General features: G+C 34.6%; 1 protein-coding gene and 1 pseudogene across 2 annotated transcripts in view; both read left to right on the top strand.

The window, feature by feature from the left end:
* LOC309627947 (UDP-glucuronosyltransferase 2A2-like) overlaps positions 1-23660 on the top strand; it is a 57316-nt gene that overhangs the window by 21723 nt on the left and 11933 nt on the right. Inside the window, 2 exon segments of the mRNA XM_082390355.1 lie at positions 3-223; positions 227-245. Of these exon segments, the coding sequence (XP_082246481.1) occupies positions 3-223; positions 227-245 (240 nt within the window).
* On the top strand, positions 217-20068 carry LOC309627904 (UDP-glucuronosyltransferase 2A3 pseudogene; annotated as a pseudogene). Its single transcript has one exon. The product of its transcript is annotated as a UDP-glucuronosyltransferase 2A3 pseudogene (transcript).

The following is a 23660-nucleotide window of genomic DNA, read 5'->3' on the forward strand; positions in this document are numbered from 1 at the left end:
AACTGTTGCTCTGAAATCAGGAATTCCATTTATGTACACGTCGAGGTTCTCTCCAGCCTCAGCAGTGGAGAGACACTGTGGAAAAATCCCAGCACCTGCCTCCTATGTACCTGCAGCACTTTCAGAGCTCACTGACCAGATGACCTTTGGTAAAAGGGTTAAAAATACCACATCTTATCCTCTGCAAGACTATATATTTCAGTCCTACTGGGGAGAATGGAATTAATACTACAGCAAAATCCTAGGTAAGTCTCTAAAATATTCTCTTACTATTGATTCCAGATATCTTATTTATTCTTATTGTTAATACAGCAGAAGGTTTCCGTACCACTGCCCATGCCAAGCTGAAGTAAATACACTTATTATATCATTGTACACATCCTTGAACATTATTTCTGGATAAATTCCTAGAAAAGGGAGTGGTGGTATTAATACGTATGTTGTTGTCTCAAAGCAAATAATGTTGTGCTATTTAGGTAATAGCTTTTCAATGTGTAAATCAATCTTCAAATAGAAATGAAAATACCTTTACTAGGATAAATTATGACACTGCTAAAAAATACCTTGACACACATTTTGAACTGATACCTGATTTACTTTCCCTTCTTCATTCTTCATTTTTTGTCTGAGGAAGCTTTAAAAAGCCTAGGATTAGGCATTGGAAACTTGAATTTATACTCTTCTCTGCCTCTCACTATCTCTCCATCCTTAGGTTCCCCTGGGTGCTTGTGCCAGCACTGCCTCCAACTTAATTGCTCAGGGACCTTTGGCAAACCTCAAGGTTCCTTGTCTCACAGATCCCGTTATGGGCATCAAACAAAATAAAACAAACTGTCAAGGCCAGTTCTGGTTCATTGTATATATTATTTCTTTTTCTCATCTTCATGAGTCTTCCTTTCTTTATTTTTCTGTTTTCTTTTCTAATTAATGCTTTTTTCTCTAGATCTATTAGTAGTAGCAGGGATACTAATTAACAGCAAAAATTAATAGTTGATGCTACCAATGGTACTTTCTTACAAAGGTAATATGCAAAATACTATTCTTTTACTCACATTTTGCCCTTCCTCTGTCCCTCCCTTTATTTCTTTTCTTCCTTCTTCCCTCTCTCCCTATCTTCCTTCATTTATTTTACTTTCTTCCTTCCCTCTTCCTTCCTTCCCTCCTCTTTCCCTCCCTCCTTCCTTCCTTCCTTCCATCCATCTCGCTTTCTTTGTGTAGAAAAGTTACCAAATACCAGCCCAGTACCTACCTCTTTTCTATGTACTGGGAATACAACAGTTAGCAAAACAGATCAAAATCTCTACTCTACCCTTATGGAGCTCACACTAGTAAAAGGAGGCAGTCAACAAATAAAATGAATCTATAAAATATACAGGGTGTTAGACTGTGATATATGCTATGTAGTAAAACACGAAGACTAGACAGTTTTGCAAGTAGTGTTATACTTTTAAGTAGGGTGGCAAAGGAAGGTCTGAAATGAAAAGATGACATTCAGACAAAGACCTGAGAGCAGTGAGGGTGAGAACCAGTAGGATACCTGGAGGAAAATCATTTCAGGCATAGGTAAAAACAAGTGCAAAAACCCATGGCAGGCCATAGATGCAGGACTTATAAGGATTTACAATAAAGATTTAATATAACTTGACCTTAAATCTTACCTTGCACAAGTAGAATCTGTAAAATTTTTCTCTTTCCTTGATTTTGGAATACTCTTTATCCTGTTTTCCATCACTTTTAAACTTCTTTGTGGAATTAGTCTAGAGGAAAGATATTGAACATATCACACACATATAAATAAAACATATGCAAGGTAATTAAATTTTGCATATCCTTTATAGATATGGTAGAATTTTGAAAGTCAAATTCTGTGTTTTTATATCTTTTATAATGTAACATAACTATATTTTCTTTTTTTCTGGGTTCCAAATTTCATATGCTTCAAAAACATATTTCGCTTTAAATTTAGGTGTTATTCACATGATTATTTCCCAAGACATTTGAAATGTGTGCTATAATAGTTATCACTGTGCATATATGTATCACACACCAACTACTGTGGGTTTTGAATAAGGTAACTGTCTATAAATAGGGAGATGTAAAAAGTAAAATAGTGAAGGGCCTTGCAAAGCACAGGAGATTCTGGGTTCAAGTTCCATTTGCTAAATGTGTGATGTCAGGCAGGTAAACTCAAGTCACAGCACATCCTTCTCCTTAAAATGGGGAAATTATTTCACAGTACTCTTTAAGATGATCATATGACACTTTATGGATGGAAATGTTATGTCAATTATGAAGGATTATACTTATGCTGAATATTATTTACACCAAACTACACAAGAACTCTGTAATGACAATGCCCTAATTATACTATCATGGGACTATGTACATAGAAAGTAGTCAGTAAATATTTGTAGAAAATAAACGGCCTCTGGGATACACTAAATCTCCCTTCTCAAAGGAAACCATGACAAATTATATAACGTGTGAAAAAGCCTTTGTGAAACAGAATGTTCCCAACTTCTTATTTGCACAGTATACTAATCTAGCTTCAGAAATCCCACATATTAAGAAATTAAATATTTTATTTACTTAAATCCTTTACGCTCCTCATGTTACTAAATGTAGTTGAACAACAAATAACTACCTTGAATATTTTATTTCAAATCAAGCTATATTTCCAAGAAGAACTGGTAAAATCCAATCTGTCTTTTGTTTTCAATTACATTCTTAAAGTATTAGAGACACCTGTTAAATGTAAATTGATACTGAAATAGGGCAGGTACCTTATATTTGATATTATTATCTTTGAACACAAGAGATTTCATAACGTCAAACTTCTGGGAAGTTTCCATTTCAATGACTGTTCTTCAGTTCTGTGAGAAAAATAGACTAGAAAAATAGCATGCTTAAATGTGGTTAAAAAACAAACAAAAACCCTCAAAAATCTATTTTGAAAGAAATAGAAGTAAGTAACAAGGAAATATCTAACTTCACTGGTTAAAAATTCTGTTTTATTTATCAGTGAAGAAATCTTTTATGAATGAAGTAAATTAAAATGATCATCAATTCAATTTTAAATATGCTTCTAACACCTAATGGAACAGGCATATCTGGGAATATGCCGATATTGCTATTCATATTAAGGAGTGAATCTATTAATAAATCTTGCTCTGGCTAATTGTTCTGTAAGGCATCTTCAAATTGCACTGAGTCTGATCTCTCCCCCAACCTCAGAGAGATTTGCTGTACATGTAGCACATAGGTAGTTCTCATGTGGGAAGGATTTGAGACTAGCCTTTGCTACAGCTATAGGAAGGCCAAGGACTTGAATGTTGTAATGAAAATAGTTAAACCGGTAAAGAAACTGAATAGTCCCATTTTGCCTGTGTCATTTGGTTTCCTGATCTGTCTCCATTTTTCCCAGCACACTGCAGACAGGAGAGAGGAAAGCCCAGTACTAGTAACACTCAACCAGTGTAGCCTGCTTTTACCTCTAAGTACCATGTGGGATCCATGTTGGTCCCTCTCTTTCCCTGCTGCTAAACTTTACATGGATTCCCTAGAACTAACCTTACCTTTTCCCAGACCATTAAAATTAATTAATTAATTAATTAATTAAGCCTCATAACATTTCCCATCTACCCCACTTGACTGAAACTGGGCTAGGTTACTCACTACGTTTTTTACATTTGATTTCTGTCTCCCTTTCTGGGCCCAATATTTTTTTATTTGTTTATTTTTCTGTAACTCACTCCCATTCTAATCCTCATTGCCAACACCTCATCCTTTCCCTGGAAAATGTGGATCTCTCTGTTAATCTGCTCTCACATAGGCTTTTAATTCCTTCTCACATACGGTTTTCCTGTGGCCAGTGCTGTGAGATTTTTAAAATTCTCTGTAACCTTTCTTTGGAGGTAAAACATAAATCATAAATTGTACAGCTCATTGCAGTTTTGCAATATAAAGCCACCCATGCAACAAGCACCCAAGCCAATACACAAAACATTATTACACCCATAACATCTTATCCCTCCTCACACCAATCCCTACAACTCCTATCTAAGGGTAACGACTTTCTTGGCCTCTAACACCACAGATTAAATTTGCCTGATTTTAAACTGTATAACTGAACCACACATTATAGCTCTTTTGTATTTTGCTCCTTTTATTGCTCCTCATTTTTTTTTATTTGTCCAAGTCGTTGCATGTAGGTATAGTATGTTCATTCTCAAATCTGTCTATTGAATTAATATACATTTTACTTATCTATTCTACTGTTGATGGTCATGTAGGCTATCTTGGTTTTGGCTATGTATGATAAACACTGCTATGAACATTCTTGTGCATGTCTTTTGGTGAATACATGTATGTAATAGTATGGGGTATACACATAAGAGTGGAATTGCTAAGTCATAGGTTATGCATCTGTTTAGCTTTAGAAGGTACTGCTAAAGTCTAGTTTCCCAAGCACTTGTGCTGATTGATAATCTCATCAGCCATTTACTAGGATTCCAATTGTTCTCCATTTTCATCTCACTGGGCATTTTCTTTTTTCTTTTATTTTAATTGTAACCATATTGTTGATGTGCTCATTATTATTTTTTATTAAAGGTTAATTTGCATGTTTCTTTTTAAAAAGTACGTAAAGCATACAGTGCTTTGTTTTATCAGATGTATATACCTTTGTAACCAACACGTCAATCAATCTCTAAGATCCCTTTTTAACATGGCAGCTCTCCAGAACTTTTTAGACACTTATCAGACTGAATAACTCCTACCATTTAGTTCAGTTTTCTTATTTACTTCCATTTTTCTTTTTTTATTGAACTATAATTGATTTACAATATTATAATATATTTGTTTAAGGTGTATGACATAGTGATTCAATATTTTTATAGATGATACCCCATTTAAAGTTGTAAAACACTGGCTATATTCTCTGTGCTGTACAAAATATCCTTATTGCTTATTTATTTTACATATAGTAGTTTGTATCTCTTAATCCCACTTCCCCCTCCCCACTGGTAACCACTGGTTTGTTCTCTATATCTGTGAGTCTGTTTTGTTATGTACATTTGTTTGTTTTATTTTTTAGATTCCAAATATAAGTGATAACTTAGAGCACTTGTCTTTCTCTGTCCAACTTCTTTTACTAAGCATAATATCCTCTAGGTCCATCTACCTTGTTGCAAATGGCAGATTTCACTCTTTTTTATGGCTGGGTAATATTCCATTGTGTCTATGTATGTGTATATATAAAAACCTCACATCTTCTTTATCCATTCTTCTGTTGGTGAACACTTAGATTACTTCCATAACTTGACTATTGTAAATAATGCTGCTATGAACATTGGGGTGCATGTATCTTTTTGAATTAGTGTTTTTGTTTTCTTTGGACTTCCATTTTTCTTTCTTGAGCTTTTTAATACACCCTACAATCATTTTAACTGTAAAAGTAACATCATTACATTGTCACTCATGTTCAATTTGTGATCCATCAGGCATCTCTGGTCTAGTTTTCTATTCAGTGATTTGGCAGCTAATGCCCTTCCTAGATGTACCAAGTGTACATCTAAATGTGAGTGGACTAGAATACCTAGAGAAGGTGTAACCAAGGGAACAGCAGAGGTGATGCTTGTAATCCCAGCAACTCAGCCCCAGAGAACGTGGTTACAGCAGGGAAGGCAGCGCACACGACTCAGGCCTCCTGGTTGCAATGGTGCTTGCAGCCACAGGTAACCGGGCAGCTGTGGGAGCAGTGTCTATGACTCTGTCCCTCTAACCATGGAGACACCCACAACTCCAGGCCCTCGCCCCTGCCTCCAGTGCTAGTGCCTGTGAACCCAATAACCCCGAACACAGCAGAGGAACCTGTGACCCCCACTTCCCTCCATCTTCCCCCACCCCCTGTGGAGAACAAGCCCGTGCGTGACTCAGGAGATGGCAGACAGAGCAGAAGCACCCACTATCCTGGAGCCTCAGGCAGCAATGCCAGTGACATCAGCAGCAGCAAGGCACCAGGGACTCCAAAGCAGTGACAATGCCAGCACTAGGCAACACCCATGACAGAGTTAGCAGAGGGTGGAAAGTGCCTACTCTCAAATATAACCAGTCAGCGCAGGTAAGAGAAACGAAAAACCTTTGCTATGGTGCCACGTACTGGAAAACAATAGAAAGACATTCACTACTTTGAATGTGCCAGCAGAGGAACAACTCATCAAGCTCCATGAAGATCCACAGTAACATTGTACCACAAAAAGAAAATGACAGTTGTCCAGAAACCAATCTTAAAATCACTGAATATCACAATCTGATAGAGAATTCAAGATAGCTATCATGAAGAAACCCCAACAAGCTACAAGAGAACTCCGAAAGTCAATTCAATGAGCTCAGGAATAAAATTAATGAATTAATTAACAGAAAGAATAATTTACCAAGGAGATTTAAACTCTCAAAAGAATCAAACAGAAATTCTGGAGCTGAAGGACTCAATACACTGGAGGTACCACACTCCCTGATTTTAAGCTATATTACAAAGTTATAATAATCAAGACACATGGAATTGACTGAAAAACAGATACATAAATCAATGGAACAGAATTGAGAGGCCAGAAATAAACCCACACATATATGGAGAATTAATTTACAACAAAGGAGCAAAGAACATACAATGGAGAAAGGATGATGCTCTCTTCAATAAATGGGTACAGGAAAAACATTTTACACAGAAATTTACATTGCAATATTGAATTACACTGTTTTATTGAATATCTATAATGTTTTATTTTTTATTCTTACTGTTTTTTAATTCCAAAATTATCAGTATTATATATATGTGTGTGTGTCTATATTGATATTGATGTTGTAGATATTGTTTAAAGTTGAACATATGCATCTATCCATATAAAGTGGTATTATATATTATATAATATTATATATAGTGCATATTATATAGACATATCAACTTTTTTCAGTTTATCAAAGCATTTTTATTAAATTTTTTTTTTACTTTTTAAAAAATTTATTGAGGTATAGTTGATTTACAATATTTTATAGGTTTCAGGTGTACAACATAGTAATTCACAATTTTTAAAGCTTATACTCAATTTATAGTTATTACAAAATATTAGCTATATTTTCTGTGCTGTACAATATATCCTTGTAGCTTACTTATTTTATACATAGTAGATTGTATCTCTTAATCCCCTACCCCTATCTTGCCTCTCCTCCCTTCCCTCACCCTAAAAAGAATTTTATGTTTAACATTCTGCACTGACTCCTGAATGAACATTAGTATGGAAGTTGGCTTATCAAATGATGAACTCAATCTTCCCATTCAATGTAGGAACCTCTCATATTTACACAATAAGTGGGCCAGTTTTTTTTGGCCCTGTTAAAGCTAAATGTTATACCTGAAAGTACCAGGAGATCGGTAATTCTTTGCATAGGGAGTCAGAGTTAAAGTTCAGCTAATTCTTTTTTTCTTTTTCATAAGATGACATTTATTACCGTCAGTAAAATATAACACTAAAGACACTAAGTACAAAATAGGTTAAATATGTCACCTCCCCACCCAATTAAGAGCTGACCCACAAGATCCAAGCAGACAACAGCTCTGAGGAAGCAGAAGGGCCATTCATTCTGCAGGAACCAAACTAGACATATCAACTTAAAAACATTACATATGTTTAATATATATGTTTGTGTATGCAATATTAAACTATGGATATGTTCAAGTTTGTAAAGCATTACATATGCAGAACATCTCTCTATACATTATATATAATATTAAATATATATATATATATGTATAAGTTGAAAGTTTGTCTCTCTAGGTGCAGAGCTGTAACTTAGCAGTGGCTGTATGTTTCTTTGAATTGCAATATAGACAACTATAGCATTTGAAAGTTATGGCAGTTTTATTTTCTTTTATTTTCCCCCTAGTGCATCCTTTTTTAAATACAATTTTTAAAAGTTACTTCCCATTTACAGTTATTACAAAATATTGGCTATATTCCCCATGTTGTTATGTGAGTATTAGTATGTGCAAGTATATTTACTAGCTTTGTCTTCTGAATAAGACTAAAACCCCAGTAGCACTGAACACACATAACATGCTCATCTTGATTTTTAAGTGCCATTCTCTAATAAAATGAACCAGTATTCATTGAAGAAATGGTTGATTTTAAGGTTGGGGCTGTGAAAATAGTAGAAGATCCTGAAACATTTTGTGGTATCAGAAAGTAAAGAGTGCTTGAAAATGATGGGGCCATATCAAAAGGACATAGGAACTAATATATGAAAAAGTTTCCAAAATCTGTGACAATTTGAGCAATAAAATAAATAATGATAATAAATTAAATAGAATCTATATAAATAAATTTTTGAGTTATAGCAATATAAGTAAATAATTGAGTAAGTAGGAAATTCTTTAAATTCTAATTAATAAATATAGAAGGAACATTGAATTTTTTAATTGACTGGGTTTTTAACATTACATTTACACAACCATAATAAAATTATCAAAACTAGGAATTCTTATTAAAACATTGTCGATTATCCTGATGATACCCTTTTTTCTTTCCAATATACAATCCAGGTTTCCCCCTTGTGTTTACTTGTCCAGTCTCCCTACTCTTCAATTTGTGACAGTTCCCACAGTCTTTCTTTGTTTTTTCCTTTATGAAGAGTACTGGCTAGTTATTTTTCAGAATATCCCTCAATTTTTTTTTCTGGTATTCTCTTGTGATTAGGGTGAAATGATACATTTGGGGTAAGAATACTACCAAAGCGATCTTGTGTCCTTCACAGTGTGACATAGCAGAGGCACATCATAGAGATAGGTTATTACTAGTGACCATATTTTGATCACTTAGTTAAGATGGTGTCTGCCAGGATTCTCCCTATTTCACCCTTTGTAATTAATAAGTATCTTGAAGGGAGATACTGTGAGACTATGCAAATCATGCTATTCATATGTTTGCACATATTTTTACAAACCTTTACAGTAAATTTCCAATTAATAGTCACAGAAGGAGTAATGGAAATAGAAAATCACTATTAGGCAAACACATAGTAATAACTACTGCAGGGTATACAGAAATCTCTATACTTAATTTGAAACTTTTTATGTCTAAAATGATTATTTATTTAAAAATTTAAAGTAATTGGAAGATTTGGTTAAAGGAACATAAATGTAGGGCTTAGCTGTGCAGACTGGTTGCATGAAAAATGCATAAGATTTAAAGAGTGAAAAAAGACTTGAGAGAGGAGGCACCAATTAGGCAAAACCACTAACTAGATTCAAGTCTTAAGTCTATTCTCCATGCCTCTTCACCATTCTATCATATTTCCTATTTCATTTTTTAATTCAGAACTTAATTCTACATAACATCTTCTGATTTCTCTTTTGGGTCACTGTTCATTTGTACAGTTGCATTTAATCTGCTCTTCAATCAAAATTGACTTTTAAATTTTATTTGTTGAATTCTTAATTTCCAGAAATTCACTTTATTTCTTTAGCAAATTTTCACAATTATTCTTTTTAATCTCTTGTTCCTTGCCCATATTTTCGGACTTCACTTTCATAGCCTTAAATATATTGTACAAAATAATTTTATTTTTCATTTCAAACAATAATAATATTTCAAATCATTGTGCTAATATTTCTGGTCTCTGTTGCTTTTTCTGGTTCTCAGTCCTGAAGCCTTGTTTCCTTGTGAAAAGGAGCTGTTTATTTCCCTTGAAATTTTATCTGTGGGAACCTTTGAAGCTGGGGTCAAAGTTTCTTCAAAGAGCCTTTTCTAGTTTGAGCTGGAAATCCATACAAAAGCTGACTGTGTTAATTCTAAGGGAAGATTTTTTTCATCCATACAATGCCAAGTCAAAAATAGCAATTTTCCTTGCTGTAAACTTCTGTGTAAAGGAATTATTCATAAAAGTGAGGCCATATCTTGAGAATCTAACATTACATGAACATACGCAGGGTGTGGGGTCTTAGGCAAACCTTCAGACTTTCCTTCTCCCTACTCCTGCCCTATACTGTGTATTCTTCAAAGAAATGACAAGCTTGAACATCAGAATTCCTGCTTTGATCCTGCTGCCTTTTTACTTTCTTGCCAAATCAAAAATGAATTTTAATGGGCAATTTTATATTTTATCTAGAATTTTAAATGTTTCAGTTTTACGTAAGTGAAAAAATGCCTATACTTTTAAATTTATGCAAATAAATCCTTCTTCAAAATCTGAGTTCTACCTTAGTTTTCTCATATAATAAAAGAACTTAGAAATATTTCTCTACCAAATTACACATGTATGTTGTGGTCAATTTCTGAACTGTATTATATATCTCTGCTCTCTCTTTGACTTTGTTTAAGCTGTTTACAACATATGAATTTTGTCATAGTGAGTAGATAAATTTATCAGTCTTTTTTTTTGAATCACTTCTGGGTTACTTATCCTGTATAAAAGGACCTTCCTCCTTTAAGATTATAATGTTATCTCAAGTTTTCTTTTCGTGGATTTATGGTTCTGTCCTATCTTCTTGTTTTCTGACTCTCTTTTGGATTCTGCTTTTTACCAATTACTACCAGAACTTAGCCTAACTATGCAACACAGCACAACCCTCAATCCTTGGTCCTGGATTTATCTTGGCATCTTCTAAGCAAACCTACTCTGTGTTTTCATTTTAGCAAAACAGATAAGCTCTCAAGGGATTTGAAATTTCAATATATCTCTTTCAAATTATTGAAATCAGTATAATTTTGTAACTGAATATAACCCTTGGCATAACTATGCCACACTTCTTAGAACACAGATACATTAATATTATCTTTTACTTCTAAGTGATACTTTTCAACCTGCTAAATAGACTCTTAAGCTAACTCATAATTCCATCATTCCCTTCCTCCACTAAGCAACCTCCTTCATGGGCTTTGCCCTTCCTCAATTCATCTCTACCTTATATGATCCATCTCCCTTATACTTGTAGAATAAGTATTAGGTAACTGGCTAACTTATTTTCTGCAATAATCTGTGAGATCATTTTGAATTAGAACTGTATCTTACTTGTCTCTTTATGCCCTGCGAATAATATAGAATCTGGTATATAATAAGTGCTAAAAATTGCTTGTTGAAGGTATGAAATATCAAGAATTTGGAGAAGAATTGGAATTGGATTGAAATATGGATGGATGATTGGACACAAAATCTGTACTTCTAAATTTTACCCCTCTCTTGGATTCACAGACATGTCCAGTCTTTAACTTACACACTGCAGGTCAAAAATTCTTCTGATAGCTACTCTTCCTTTAGTGTTTCATGATTTTGCTAGTGTCATTATCACACTCTGGTTGCTCAAAGTGTAAACCAAGCACTTCCTTGTTAACTACTGGTCACCTTTCATTTCGCATCAGTCATTAAGACTTTCATTCTATGCTCTCCATTCACAAATCAATATTATATTCTCCCTGATACTCTCATCAAATCTTGCTTTCCTAATATTTAATTTTTAACCACTTACATTTTCTTTTTTCTCTACAACTCAAATCCTATTTAGAGGCCAGAATAGTTTTATTAAAGGATATATATGATCATTTTCTGAACCTGATTTGAAAATTTGAGTAGACATATTTTTATGGAGATTAAAACTGAACCCAGAGTATAGCATTCAAGGCTCTCCAAAGTGTCTTATTTTAACTAATATTTTCCTTTTCTGCACAGTTCTTTTGTGATAGCCTCTGCTCCATACATACTGAACTAATAACTGTATGCTTAAATGACCATGACTTACATATTCATCTTTTTCTCCTGTTCTTCTATTCACCTTCAGAACCCTTCTCCTGTAATCTTTGCTTCTGGGCTCAGCTGAAATGTCCCCTCCATCTTGAAGCTTTGTCTGATTTTCTTCACATTAGAGTGACAGCATTTTCTGAGGCCCTGAAACTCTGTACCTTTGAACAGTATTTAGTATATTCCTTCTATATTATGTGATGTATGTGTTTTATCCACATACTAGCATGTGACCAACCTTATGACCAGACCTACATTTTATGTTTCCCCAAATTATTAATCATCAGTTCCAAAAGATATACCATATTATTTACTAGACTTACTTAAATGGCTTCTTCTATCACATTTTAAAATTGTCATTTAAAAATATATTTTCTATTTTGACATATTTAAAACAAACTCCTAGAAGATGGCAATCATTTCCTCCAAAATATATAAATATTTCATATCTCCTCCTGAACAAATTTCATATAGTACTGTGCACAGTTAAAAACACTGGCAAAGTTCTCTGCATGTAAGTGCCATTTCCTAACTCTAGAAATTAATTTTTAACTTGATCTATGTCTAAATTGTCACTTCATTTCTGTGCCCAGCAAATATTCAACCTTTGTAGAGCAGTGAGTGAGTGAGCTGCTGTCATGGTGTCTGAGAAATGTGTTTCAGCAATTCTACTGCTGCAGCTCAGATACACTGGCTGTGGATTCTGTGAGAAGGTCCTGGTGTGGCCCTGTGACATGAGTCATTGGCTCAATCTAAAGGTTATTTTGGAGAAACTCACAAAAAGGGGCTACGAAGTAACTGTGTTGGTGTCTCCACAAAATCTCATCATGGATCACAACAAGCCTTCCACACTGAACTTTGAGGTGGTCCCTGTGCCACAGGACAGAGAGACTGCTGAAAACACACTAAATGACTTTTCAGACCTGTCTGTTAACGTCATGACATCATTGTCACCCTAACAATCAGCAAAACAACTGCAAGAATTTTTTCTTCAAATAAGTAGACATTTAACACTTCTGTGTGAGAGTGTTGTCTACAACCAGTCAATCATGAAGAAACTCCAGGAAACCAACTATAATGTTATGATTATAGACCCTGTGATGCCCTGTGGAGAGCTGATTGCTGAGTTTCTGGAAGTCCCTTTTGTGTACACGCTAAGGCTCTCCTTGGGTAGCACAATGGAGGAATACTGTGGGAAACTTCCAGCTCCGCCTTCTTATGTGCCTGTTGCCATGGTAGGACTAACAGACAAAATGACATTTCCAGAAAGGGTAAAAAATTTAATACTTTCCATTTTCTTTGACTTCTGGCTCCAACAATATGACACTCAGCTTTGGGACCAGTTTTACAGTAAAGTATTAGGTAAGAGACTCTGCTTTTCATTCTACAGTAGTTGTCAGAAGAAGCTAAGGAGGTTTAAGAAAAGTCTAGGAAGATGAAAGGAATATATTTTTAAAACTTTCACCTCCACATAAAATTCCACAAGTGATAGCAATGAACTGTTATTCAATAAATAATTGGGAAGGGGAGGCAAGAAATATCTTGCTATGGTTACTCTCTCTTTACAGTCATCTATTTTGTAGGACACTTCAATACTTAAAAGATTGTTACCAAAACAAAATGAAATATAAAACATGCCATTAAATGTCAATCCAGTGGAAGATGTATTTTTGTCAGATGCAGGATATCACAAATAAGTCTAGTACACGAAGTTTTCATAAAGGAGGACATTTGACTTCTTGTCGGTAAAGAGAGTGTAATGTTTGTTGAAAGAGGGAGATAATCTTCTTGCCTGGTTCCAGTAATAAACTGAAACCTAAGCTATACTAACAATGGGATTAAATTTGTTTTTTAACTTACTTTGAATTTTGCTCTACAAATTTTGAAAATCATAGATTATTAGATTTAAAATTTATACCATTCTCCTGTTGGACCAGAGTACCTTCTATTCCTATCTCTTTCATAAATTTGGGATGAAACTTCAGTAAGTCCTATGTGAACTGCTTCATCATACCTGGTCATACTGAAAAGTTTCCTAGTATGTTTTATGTTTCTTGGGGGAGTATAATACAGAAACCTGGAAAATTAAATAGAAAAACTTAAAAGAGTTTACAGCTTGAGGTGTTAAAAACAGCATATTTTTCACTTCACTAGTTACATATGTTCTACTTTTAATTGCTTGCCTTTTCTAATAAAGAATAGTTTTGCTTTACAATTTTCACGTATCTAGCTCTTACCTGATCCCATCGGCTGAGGCTGGCTTTCACTTCAAATATTTTTTTTTTACTGAACTATAGTTGATTTACAATGCTGTGTTAATTTCTGCTGTATAGCAAAGCGATTCAGTTATATATATGTATACATTCTTTTTATATTCTTTTTCCATTATGGTTTATCTCAGGATATTGAATATAGTTCTCTGTGCTATACAGTAGGACCTTGTTGTTTATCCATTCTACATATAATAATGCATCTGTTAACCCAGAATTCCCACTCTATCCCTTCCCCACCTCCCTCCCCCTTGGCAACCACAAGTCTGTTCTCTATATCTGTGAATCTGTTTCTGTTTCATAGATAGGTTCATATGTGTCATATTTTAGATTCCACATATAAGTGATATCATATGGTATTTGTCTTTCTCTTTCTGACTTACTTAGGATGATAATCTCTGGTTCCAGCCATGTTGCTGCAAATGGCATTATTTCATTCTTTTTTATTGCTGAGTAGTCTTCCATTGTATATATGTACTACATCTTCTTTATCCATTCATCTGTCAGTGGACATTTAGGTTGTTTCCATGTCTTGGCTATTGTGAATAGTGCTGCTATGAACATTGGGGTGCATGTATCTTTTCGAATTATGGTTTTCTCTGGATATATGCCCAGGAGTGGGATTGCTGGACCATATGGTTCTAATTTTCATTTTTTGAGGAACCTTCATACTGTTTTCCATAGTGGCTGCACCAACTTACATTGCCACCAACAATGTAGGAGGGTTCCCTTTTCTCCACACCCTCTCCAGCATTTGTTATCACTCCAAATATTTTTGAGAGTCATGAAGAAACATGAACTAACAAACAAAAGATCATACTAGGTATTAGAAAAATTAACTAATTTAACTTCCTTAATGTAGTAGTTTGCTAGGGATGCTATAACTAAATCTAAAAGACTAGATGGCACAAAAAAACAAGTTTATTTTCTCACAGTTCTGGAAGCTAGAAGTCCAAGACCAAGGTGTTGTCAAGGCTGGTTTCCCTTGAGGCCTATCTCTCCGGCTTGTAGATGGTCACCTTCTTGCTATGTCCTCTCACGGTCTTCCTCTGTATATGTACATTCATAGTGTCTCTTCCTCTTCTTATAAGATGATCTGTCATGTTGGATTAGGGCCCCACTCTTATAACCTCATTTAATTTTAGTTATCTCTTTAAAGGACCTATCTTCAAATACAGTCAGACTTCAATATATTAATGTTAGAGGAACATAGTTCAGTCCATAACACTGATTTTTAATAGACACATTGTTTCACAGAACTAATACTCAAAAGAACCCACTTTAAAAATCCTTAGATTTACACATGATTTTGAATTTACACTGAATTGATTTCACAGTAAATAATTTAACAGCTGATAAGAACTTCCTGGGTATAGGCAGTGTGTGGATTTAAGGTAAATAAGACCAGGGCCTTGGCCTCAATTCTTCCCTTACAAATAAACACAAAACACAGAATTAGAAATATACTCTGATTGTTAGAAATGCTGCCCTAGTTCTAATCGATAACTTTCTAGGACATTTGTCATATTATACATAAATAGAGGAAAGGTATAGGATTCTGTATGTATACGTATTATGAAACAAATATAGTCCTTAGGATCAATGGCAAATTTTTAACTCTAACATCTTTAATAGGTTTTTCTTTTACTGTAAGTACTGTCATTGATTTTCATTGCTGTACTCTAATGTTCTTTATTAAGCAATTCTGAATGCACTATGAGTATAATTTCATTTCTGATGTCATGATAAAAATAACTAATATAAATTGCTAAAAAATTCAAATGGAACAAAAGTATATATAATAAATGATAATTAGCTTCATGTTTCTCCTACATAAGCACTATTAACTTTTCTTGTTTTTACATCAAGATATTGTCTATGTATTATTAAACATAAATATACATTTTTTTCTTTCTTTTACCAGTAGGAACGATGACTAAATATTCATGTTTACGTATTTTTTCACTTAATATAGATTTGACATCTTTCCACACAACATGTTAAAATCTACATTATCCTTTATATTGATTTAGTAATATTCATATGAATGGATATAACAAATCATTGAACTAGTCTAGTGTGAAAGCTATACTTTGATTGTTCCAGCTCTGGTGTTACAAAAAAAAAATATATATATATATATATTGTCTTAAACATTGGTACTTATATCTCTGCCACAATGCCCTCTAAAATTTTTGAAACATTTAACCTTTATCTTCAGACCTTTTCTTAGGTGGTCAGCAATTATTCCATTTTCTTATGGGCTGTTTATTCTATTGATCTCTAACTGGTCTGGAATTTTAGGGACTCTAAAGCCTTTTTTTCTATGATATGCATTACAAACATCTTTTTAAGCCCATCAGTTGACTTAGGAATTTTAAACTAACTTACATCAACATAAAAATATTTTTATATATTTTAAAATATTAACACATGAAGTTTCAGATTTTAGAAAATATCATACCAATAAAAAGTGAAAAAATGTAAGTATACAGTTGATGTAAATAATAAACTTCTGTGTGCCCTACAAGCAAGTTAAGAAATAGATAGTCATCATTTTCTTAGAAACATGCTTCTTCCAGTAAAAACCAAAAGTCTGACTTTGGTGAACATTTTCTTGGAAATTTGATGTCTACCATTATATGTGATTTCCTCAACACTCTATTGTTTAGTTTATTTAAATATTATACAAATACAAGCATAGATGTGCTGCTTATGCTCAATACTCTTAAAGATGAAATCATGGGGTTTTTTTTAAGCTCTATAGATAGTGTTCTGTTGTGTGACTACATCATGACATTCTGTGGATGGACAACTATCTATTTACAATTTTTTTTTATATAATGCTGCTATTATGAACATTCTTGTATATATCCTCTGTTGTAATAACAGAGCAATAGTATCAATAGGATGTAAATTGTATATATATATATTTTTTCCCCTACTAGGTAATTTCAGACTTTTCTCAAAAAATTATACTCCAACCAAGACTATACAAAATTTTACCTTAACCAACACAGCATTTTAGTCCTCACAGTACCACATCCTTACTTAGCATATGATTGAATGACTTTTATTAACAGTCATCAGCAACTGTTGCCATGTTCTAATTTTATAACCCATCAAAATAATGATTTTTTTTAAGTTTGGTCAATGTGGTAGGTCTGAAATTGCATCTTAGGTTTTACTTAGATTTCTATTACTAAGATTAAGTAACTTTTCATATATTTGGGGCCATTTTTATTTCTTTTTCAGTGAATATCCTTCTCATGTCTTTTGCCCATTTTTTCTAATGGGTTTGCTTGTGCTTTCATTATTGATTCAATAAATTCCTTGTATACTCTATATAAGCCTTTGTTAGTTTCCTGTATTGCAAACATCTTCTTGGCAGTTTATGATGTGCTTCTCATTCTCCTAAATATCATATGAAGACCTTCAGGTTTTAAACTTAATGGAGTCAAATTAATTAACCATTTTCTTTATGCACTTGAGGAAACCCTTTCTTACTCTGAAAGCGTAAAGATTTCCTTTTATATTGTCTCCAAAGAAGCTATGGTCTTGCTTTGCTTTTGAAGATTTTAATCTACTTACTAATTTATTTTTGTGTATTTTGTAGGTTGCGCTCAATTTCTTTTCTTTTCACCTTCCTTCCTTTGCTGTTCCTCCTTCTTCCTTCTTTCCTGCCTCCTTCCCTCTCTTCTTCTCTCCTCTCCTTTCTTTCTTCTTACCCTTGCCCAGGGATAAAGAGTTGTACCATTACTATTTATTCAAGGCTTCTTCTTTTCCCTAGTTAACTACAATGCTTGCTTTATCATTCAGAAATTTCACTACTTAAGTGGTTTTCCTTCTATTCATTAGCTTTCTTTCTTGTACTTGTTCTTTTTTCTAGCTTTATTAAGACATAATTGACATATAACATTGTGTAAGTTTAAAGTGCACAACATGATGACTTGATACACACAGAAGTATAGCGAAATGTTTACTACAGTAATGTTAGTTAGCACATCCATCACCCCACCTATTTTACTTTTTTTGTGGTGAGAACATTTAATGTCTACTCTCTTAGCAGCTTTCAAGTATATAGTACAGTATTGTTAACCATAGTCATCATACTGAATATTGGATCCCCAGAACTTATTCACCTTATAACTGAAAGCTTGTACCCTTTGACCAACATCTCCCTAAGTCTCCCCCTCCCATCCCTGACAATCACCAATCTAGTCCCCATTTCTTTGAGTTTGGCCTTTTTTTTTTTTTAAGATTCCACATTTCAGTGAGATCGTACAGTATTTGTTTTTCTCTGTCTGACTTATTTCACTTAGAATGTTTCATTCATTTTGTCACAAATGTCAAGATTTTCTTCTTTTTCATGGCTGAATAATATTCCATTATATATATATGTGTGTGTGTGTGTGTATATCTCTATATATACCACATCCTCTTTACCCACCCATCAAAAATTAGACTTATGGACTGTGGCTGGGAGGGGCTGGAACTAAGTGTATGGCCCTTTCAGTGTCTCTGAGAGCACAGACAGGAGTGTCTCCTACTGGGTCCCTGTGTGGCAGATCTGCTAATGGACATGTAGCTGTGATGGGGTTGCAGCTAAGTAGGGAACTCTTCGGGATCTCTGGGGACCCAGGCTTGAGTGTATTTTGCTGGGTCTGCAAGTTAGCAGGATTTTTCACAGACTATGGCTAGAAGGGGCTAGAGCCAATTTAGGGCGCTTTCAGAATCTCCAGGTTGTAGCTCAAAGTGTCTCCCTCTGGGACCCTGAACCCTCAGGACGGCAGGCAGACTGCGGCTGTGAGCAGGCTGGAGTCAAGTATAGGAGCCTTTCAGGATCTCCTGGGGTGCAGAGAGGAGTGCCTCCTGCCTGGCTGCTGTGCCAGCAAGGCTACTTGAGGACTGTGGCTGGGAGGGGCTGCAGCCCAGTTACAGGGCCCTTTCAGAATCTACAGTCTGACCAAGTTTAGCAAACTTGCCTCCGGGGATCCCATAGGCGCTCAAGCCAGTTCATGGGCCACTTCAGGGCCCACAGCTGGGACTGAGGTTTGTGTGTTTCTTACTCGACATGCAGGTGGGCATGACTCTTCTTGGGTTCCTTGGCATATGGTGTTGGTGACAGAACCAAAGAGAAACAGGCTGTAGCTGAGTTCTCAGGGGTACAGAGCTTTTTTCCATGTCTGCAACCAGGATCACACTCTGTGGGTCTGTCACCTGATTGCAAACTTGCCTTCTCAAAAGGTCTTTGTCTGTCTAGTACTGCACCTGGATTTCACAATCTCCTATCTGTATCCTGAATCTCCCACAAAGGCACATTTGTCTGTGGATAAATGCCAAGTCATTGTTGTTGAGGGGTGGGGGGATACATGAGAGACATCTTATTTGGTCATCCTGCTCAAAATACCTGGAAGGGTAATACCCTCTCCCCTTGTATCTCTTCTAGAGCACCTTGGTTATCCTTAGCTCTTTGCTCTTCTATTATAGATTTTAAAAATTAAATGTAAAATTCTACAAAAATTATCAAGTTTCATGAACCTTGGGATTTTGAGCTTTTAATAAGAATTACAAGGAATCTGTAGACTGATTTGGAGAGAATGGACATCTTTATGAATTTTGATTTTCCTATCAATGAACATGATAGCGCTATTTATTTTTCTAAAATGGGTTTCAATAAGACTTTATAATTCTAATCAGACATAGTTTACACAACTCTTATACAATTATTCAAAAATTAGAAGTTAAAGTATATATTTTAGTTATATTTTCTTTTATTCATACACACAAATTGCAGTTTCCATTTCAGAATATTTTGTATCCACTGAAATTATCAGACTCATATTTATTCTAATAACATATCTGTATATTCTTCTGGAATATACAGAGAGTTTCAGCTTATCTGAACACTCAAGAGCAGAGACTCAGGACTGGAAATCACCACAGGAACCAGTGCCTGGGTAGGAACACCTGAATTATAATTGGTGAATTGCTGGAGGTTCAGTGTGGACAAATCTGAGAGTTAAAAAATCCAGTGGGACTTAGTCATAGGGGAGTCCCCACAATATTGTGAGATTTACTTCCAGGAGCTCAACCAATTTTCCGTAGTAGATATCAAAGAAAAATCCCTTACTTCCAGTTAGGGGAGGGGAAGAGGAATCATTCTGAAAGAAGCTAGAGCACTCTGTTCTTCCTAAAAAGGTCTGTCCTCAGGGTAAACTAGTTAACCAGTGCACAGTGTGTTGGGGGTATTATCAGAGCCTAACTGACCTACGGAAGAAAAATACCCAACGTCAGGCCCCTCTAGCCTACCACATGGAAAAGGGATATACCCAACTCTAGACCATCCTGCCCCAAATAAAGTGGGAGAAAAAATTGAGAAAGAGTTGTGATGAGTCCAGAGGCATAGACTCAGTAAAATACTGAGACCAATCTTAGGGCTATAGACTGCTTCTCTCCCCACAATTTACCAGCACATTTAAAAGGCCTATTTACAATAGTTTCTTTTACCCAGTACATCATGACTGGCTATGAAGAAAAAATTACAAGGCATACCAAAAGGCAAAAACACATTTTGAGTAGTCAGAACAATCATCAGAACCAGAGATGGCAAGAATGTTGTAATTAACAAAACAAGGACCTAAAACAACTCTGATTAATATGCTAAAGGCTCTAAATCGATAAAGTGGACAGCATGTAAAAACAGATGAACTGTATAAGCAGAGAGATGCAAATCCTAAGAAAAACCAAAAAAGGAGAGATAAAAAAATGTAACAAAAATGAATTCAAAGATGAAATTATACTAACTCTTTATAGTCATTTTTAGAGGATAAAAGCTGAGGGAATAAGTTCTAACTCATTTTATGAGGATAGCATTACCTAAATGTCAAAACCAGACAAAGACATTACAAGGGAAGAAAGCTACAGATCAATATTTCTCATAAACATAGAGGCAGAAGTCCTCAACAAAATGTTAGAAAATTCTGCTCTGTGAAAGACAATGTCAAGAGAATGAAAAGACAAGGCACAGACTGGGAGAGAATATTTGCAAAAGACAGGTCTGATAAAGAACTGTTATCCAAACTGTTTTTTAAAAACACTTAAAAACTCCACAAGAAGACATCATGAAACCTGATTACAAAGTAGACCAAAGACAGTAACAGATACTGCACAAAGGAGATATATAGTTGGCAAATAAGTATATAAAAAGATGCTCCATGTCATTTGTTTTGAGGGAAATGCAAATTAAAATAATAATGAGATACCACTACACAGCTATTAGAATGGTCAAAATGCAAAACACTGACAACACCAAAAGCTGGAAAGTTGTGGAACAGGAACTCTCCTTATTGCTAGTGGGAATGTAAAATGGTACAGCCACTTGGGAAACACTTTGGTGGTTTCTTATAAAAGTAAACATACTCTTACCATACTACCACACTCCTTGGTATTTAACTAAAAGAGTTAAAAACATGTTTACACGAAAATGTGCACGTGGATATTTATAGAAGTTTTATTCGTAATTGGCAAAACTTGGAAGCAATCACGTTGCCCTTCAGTAGGTGAATGGATAAACTTGGAAGCAATTAAGTTGCAGATCCAAACAAAGGAATATTATTCAGCTCTAAAAAATGAGTTATTGAGCCACAAAGAGACATGGAACAATGGAAGAACCTTAAGTCCCTATTATTAAGGAAAAAATCCAATCTGAAAAGTCTACCTACTGTACGATTCAAACTCTGACATTCTGGGAAAGGCAAAACTGTGGAGACCATAAAAAAAAAAAATCAGTGGTTGCTAGGGGGTTAGATGGGGGTGGGGGATTTATAGGCAGAGCACAAAAGAATTTTGGGGTAGTGAAAATACTCTGTATGATACCATAATGATTGATCATGTCTTTATTATTTGTCCAAAACCACAGAATTTATAATACTAGGAGTTAATTATAATGTAAACCACAGACTTTGGATGATTATAATGTTTCAGTGTGGGTTCATCAATTGCAACAAACGTACGATTCTGTTGGGAGATGTTGATACTGAGGGAGTCTATGCATGTGTGAAGACAAGGGTACGTGGGAGATATCTCCACTTTCCCCTCAGTTTTGCTGTGATCCAAAAATTGCTCTAAAAAAGTAAAGTATTAATTTTTAAAAAGTGATACAGAAATTATGCATATTAGTTTTCTCACATGCCTTTGAAAGAAATGAATAAGCTAAGGAGCCTAGAAAAGTTATTTCTAGATTGATATCTGCAGCTTGCATGACTTACCACCGAGAGATTGGTAACTGTCCTCTGCTGAATTCCCTCCATCCAACTCACCTACATCAAGCCTTTTGCCATACATTCAGGCTACCTCTAAGAATTCTTTGAAATTGAAAGGCATCTCAGTAGACTCACCATGTAGGATTAAGGTAATAGATTCAAACAATAACAATATTTACATGGTAATTCAAATTTAATGGCCATTTATCAATTATTTATATAATTTTCCACTGTGTTCATAACTCATTTTGCGTAATAATATAACTATAGGAAAAAGATTGGTGGTAAAGTTTAATTCCATATTTTTGTTTTACAAGTCCTCAGCATAACATTTAGAATGTTTTATGAAAGTATTTAACAACTTTTGCATACTTTTGCTCAGTTTTGTTCTCCTCACATTTGATTGGCTTTGTATTTCATACTGGGCATAACTGTTTCAAATATAGAATTTTAGTGAATACTTTAAGCTAGGTCTTTCTTAAAATGTGGTCTACAGGTTTACACAATAATTTCACCTAAGGACTTAGTAATCAAGGCAGGATGTCACACGTATGGAACAAGACATCTAAAGAACAATAACATATTGGTGGGAAACTGTGAGGCACTGTTCTCATCCAGTCTCTGGCAATTTCAAGCTGAGTGTCCTTGGAAATTTCTTCTTTATTATCAAGTTAAATCATTGCCTATATAACTTCAGACATATATCCAAGCACTACAAAGTAGTAATGATTCTAAAAAGAGGCTATCCAACCTGGGGTATACATGATCACCAATTCTGAATAGAATCCTTAAGAAAGGAACATTCTCATCTGAATTTTTCTTTACTTAGATGCAAAACACGTTTTCTGTGTATACGAATGATTGACTTGGTAATTTGCAAATACTCGTTCTTCTCCACAAATCTCCTAAAATGAATACTTAGAATCTGTTCCTTTCAAAAAACATCATTTAAAGTTAACACTAAAATAAGTGTGTGATATTAATAATGCATACATGTGTACTCTACATTCCAAAGGGGGTTGTATTAGGTATAAATTACTCAGGGATTTCCCACTGAGAAAATAATGGCAAATCATTATTTGCCACTAGTGATGAGATTTGACTCAGCAAGATAAGGTAAACTGATATTGGTGGGATTCTTCAACAATACGAGTGAACCAGGAATTGTAACAAGCTGAAAGGTAGAAATACAGTCCTGACTGGAAATTAGAAAACCACTGAGAATTGATTTGGTGTTAATATGTTGGGGCTAATCTGTCATCTGTCCTTTAATTGGAGAAAAACAGTGAGTATTAAATCCATCAGTACTTGGAGTTGTGGCTAAAATTTTTGATTG

Source organism: Balaenoptera borealis (assembly GCF_965194805.1).
Source record: "Balaenoptera borealis genome assembly, chromosome: 4".
In the NCBI taxonomy this organism is placed as follows: domain Eukaryota; kingdom Metazoa; phylum Chordata; class Mammalia; order Artiodactyla; family Balaenopteridae; genus Balaenoptera; species Balaenoptera borealis.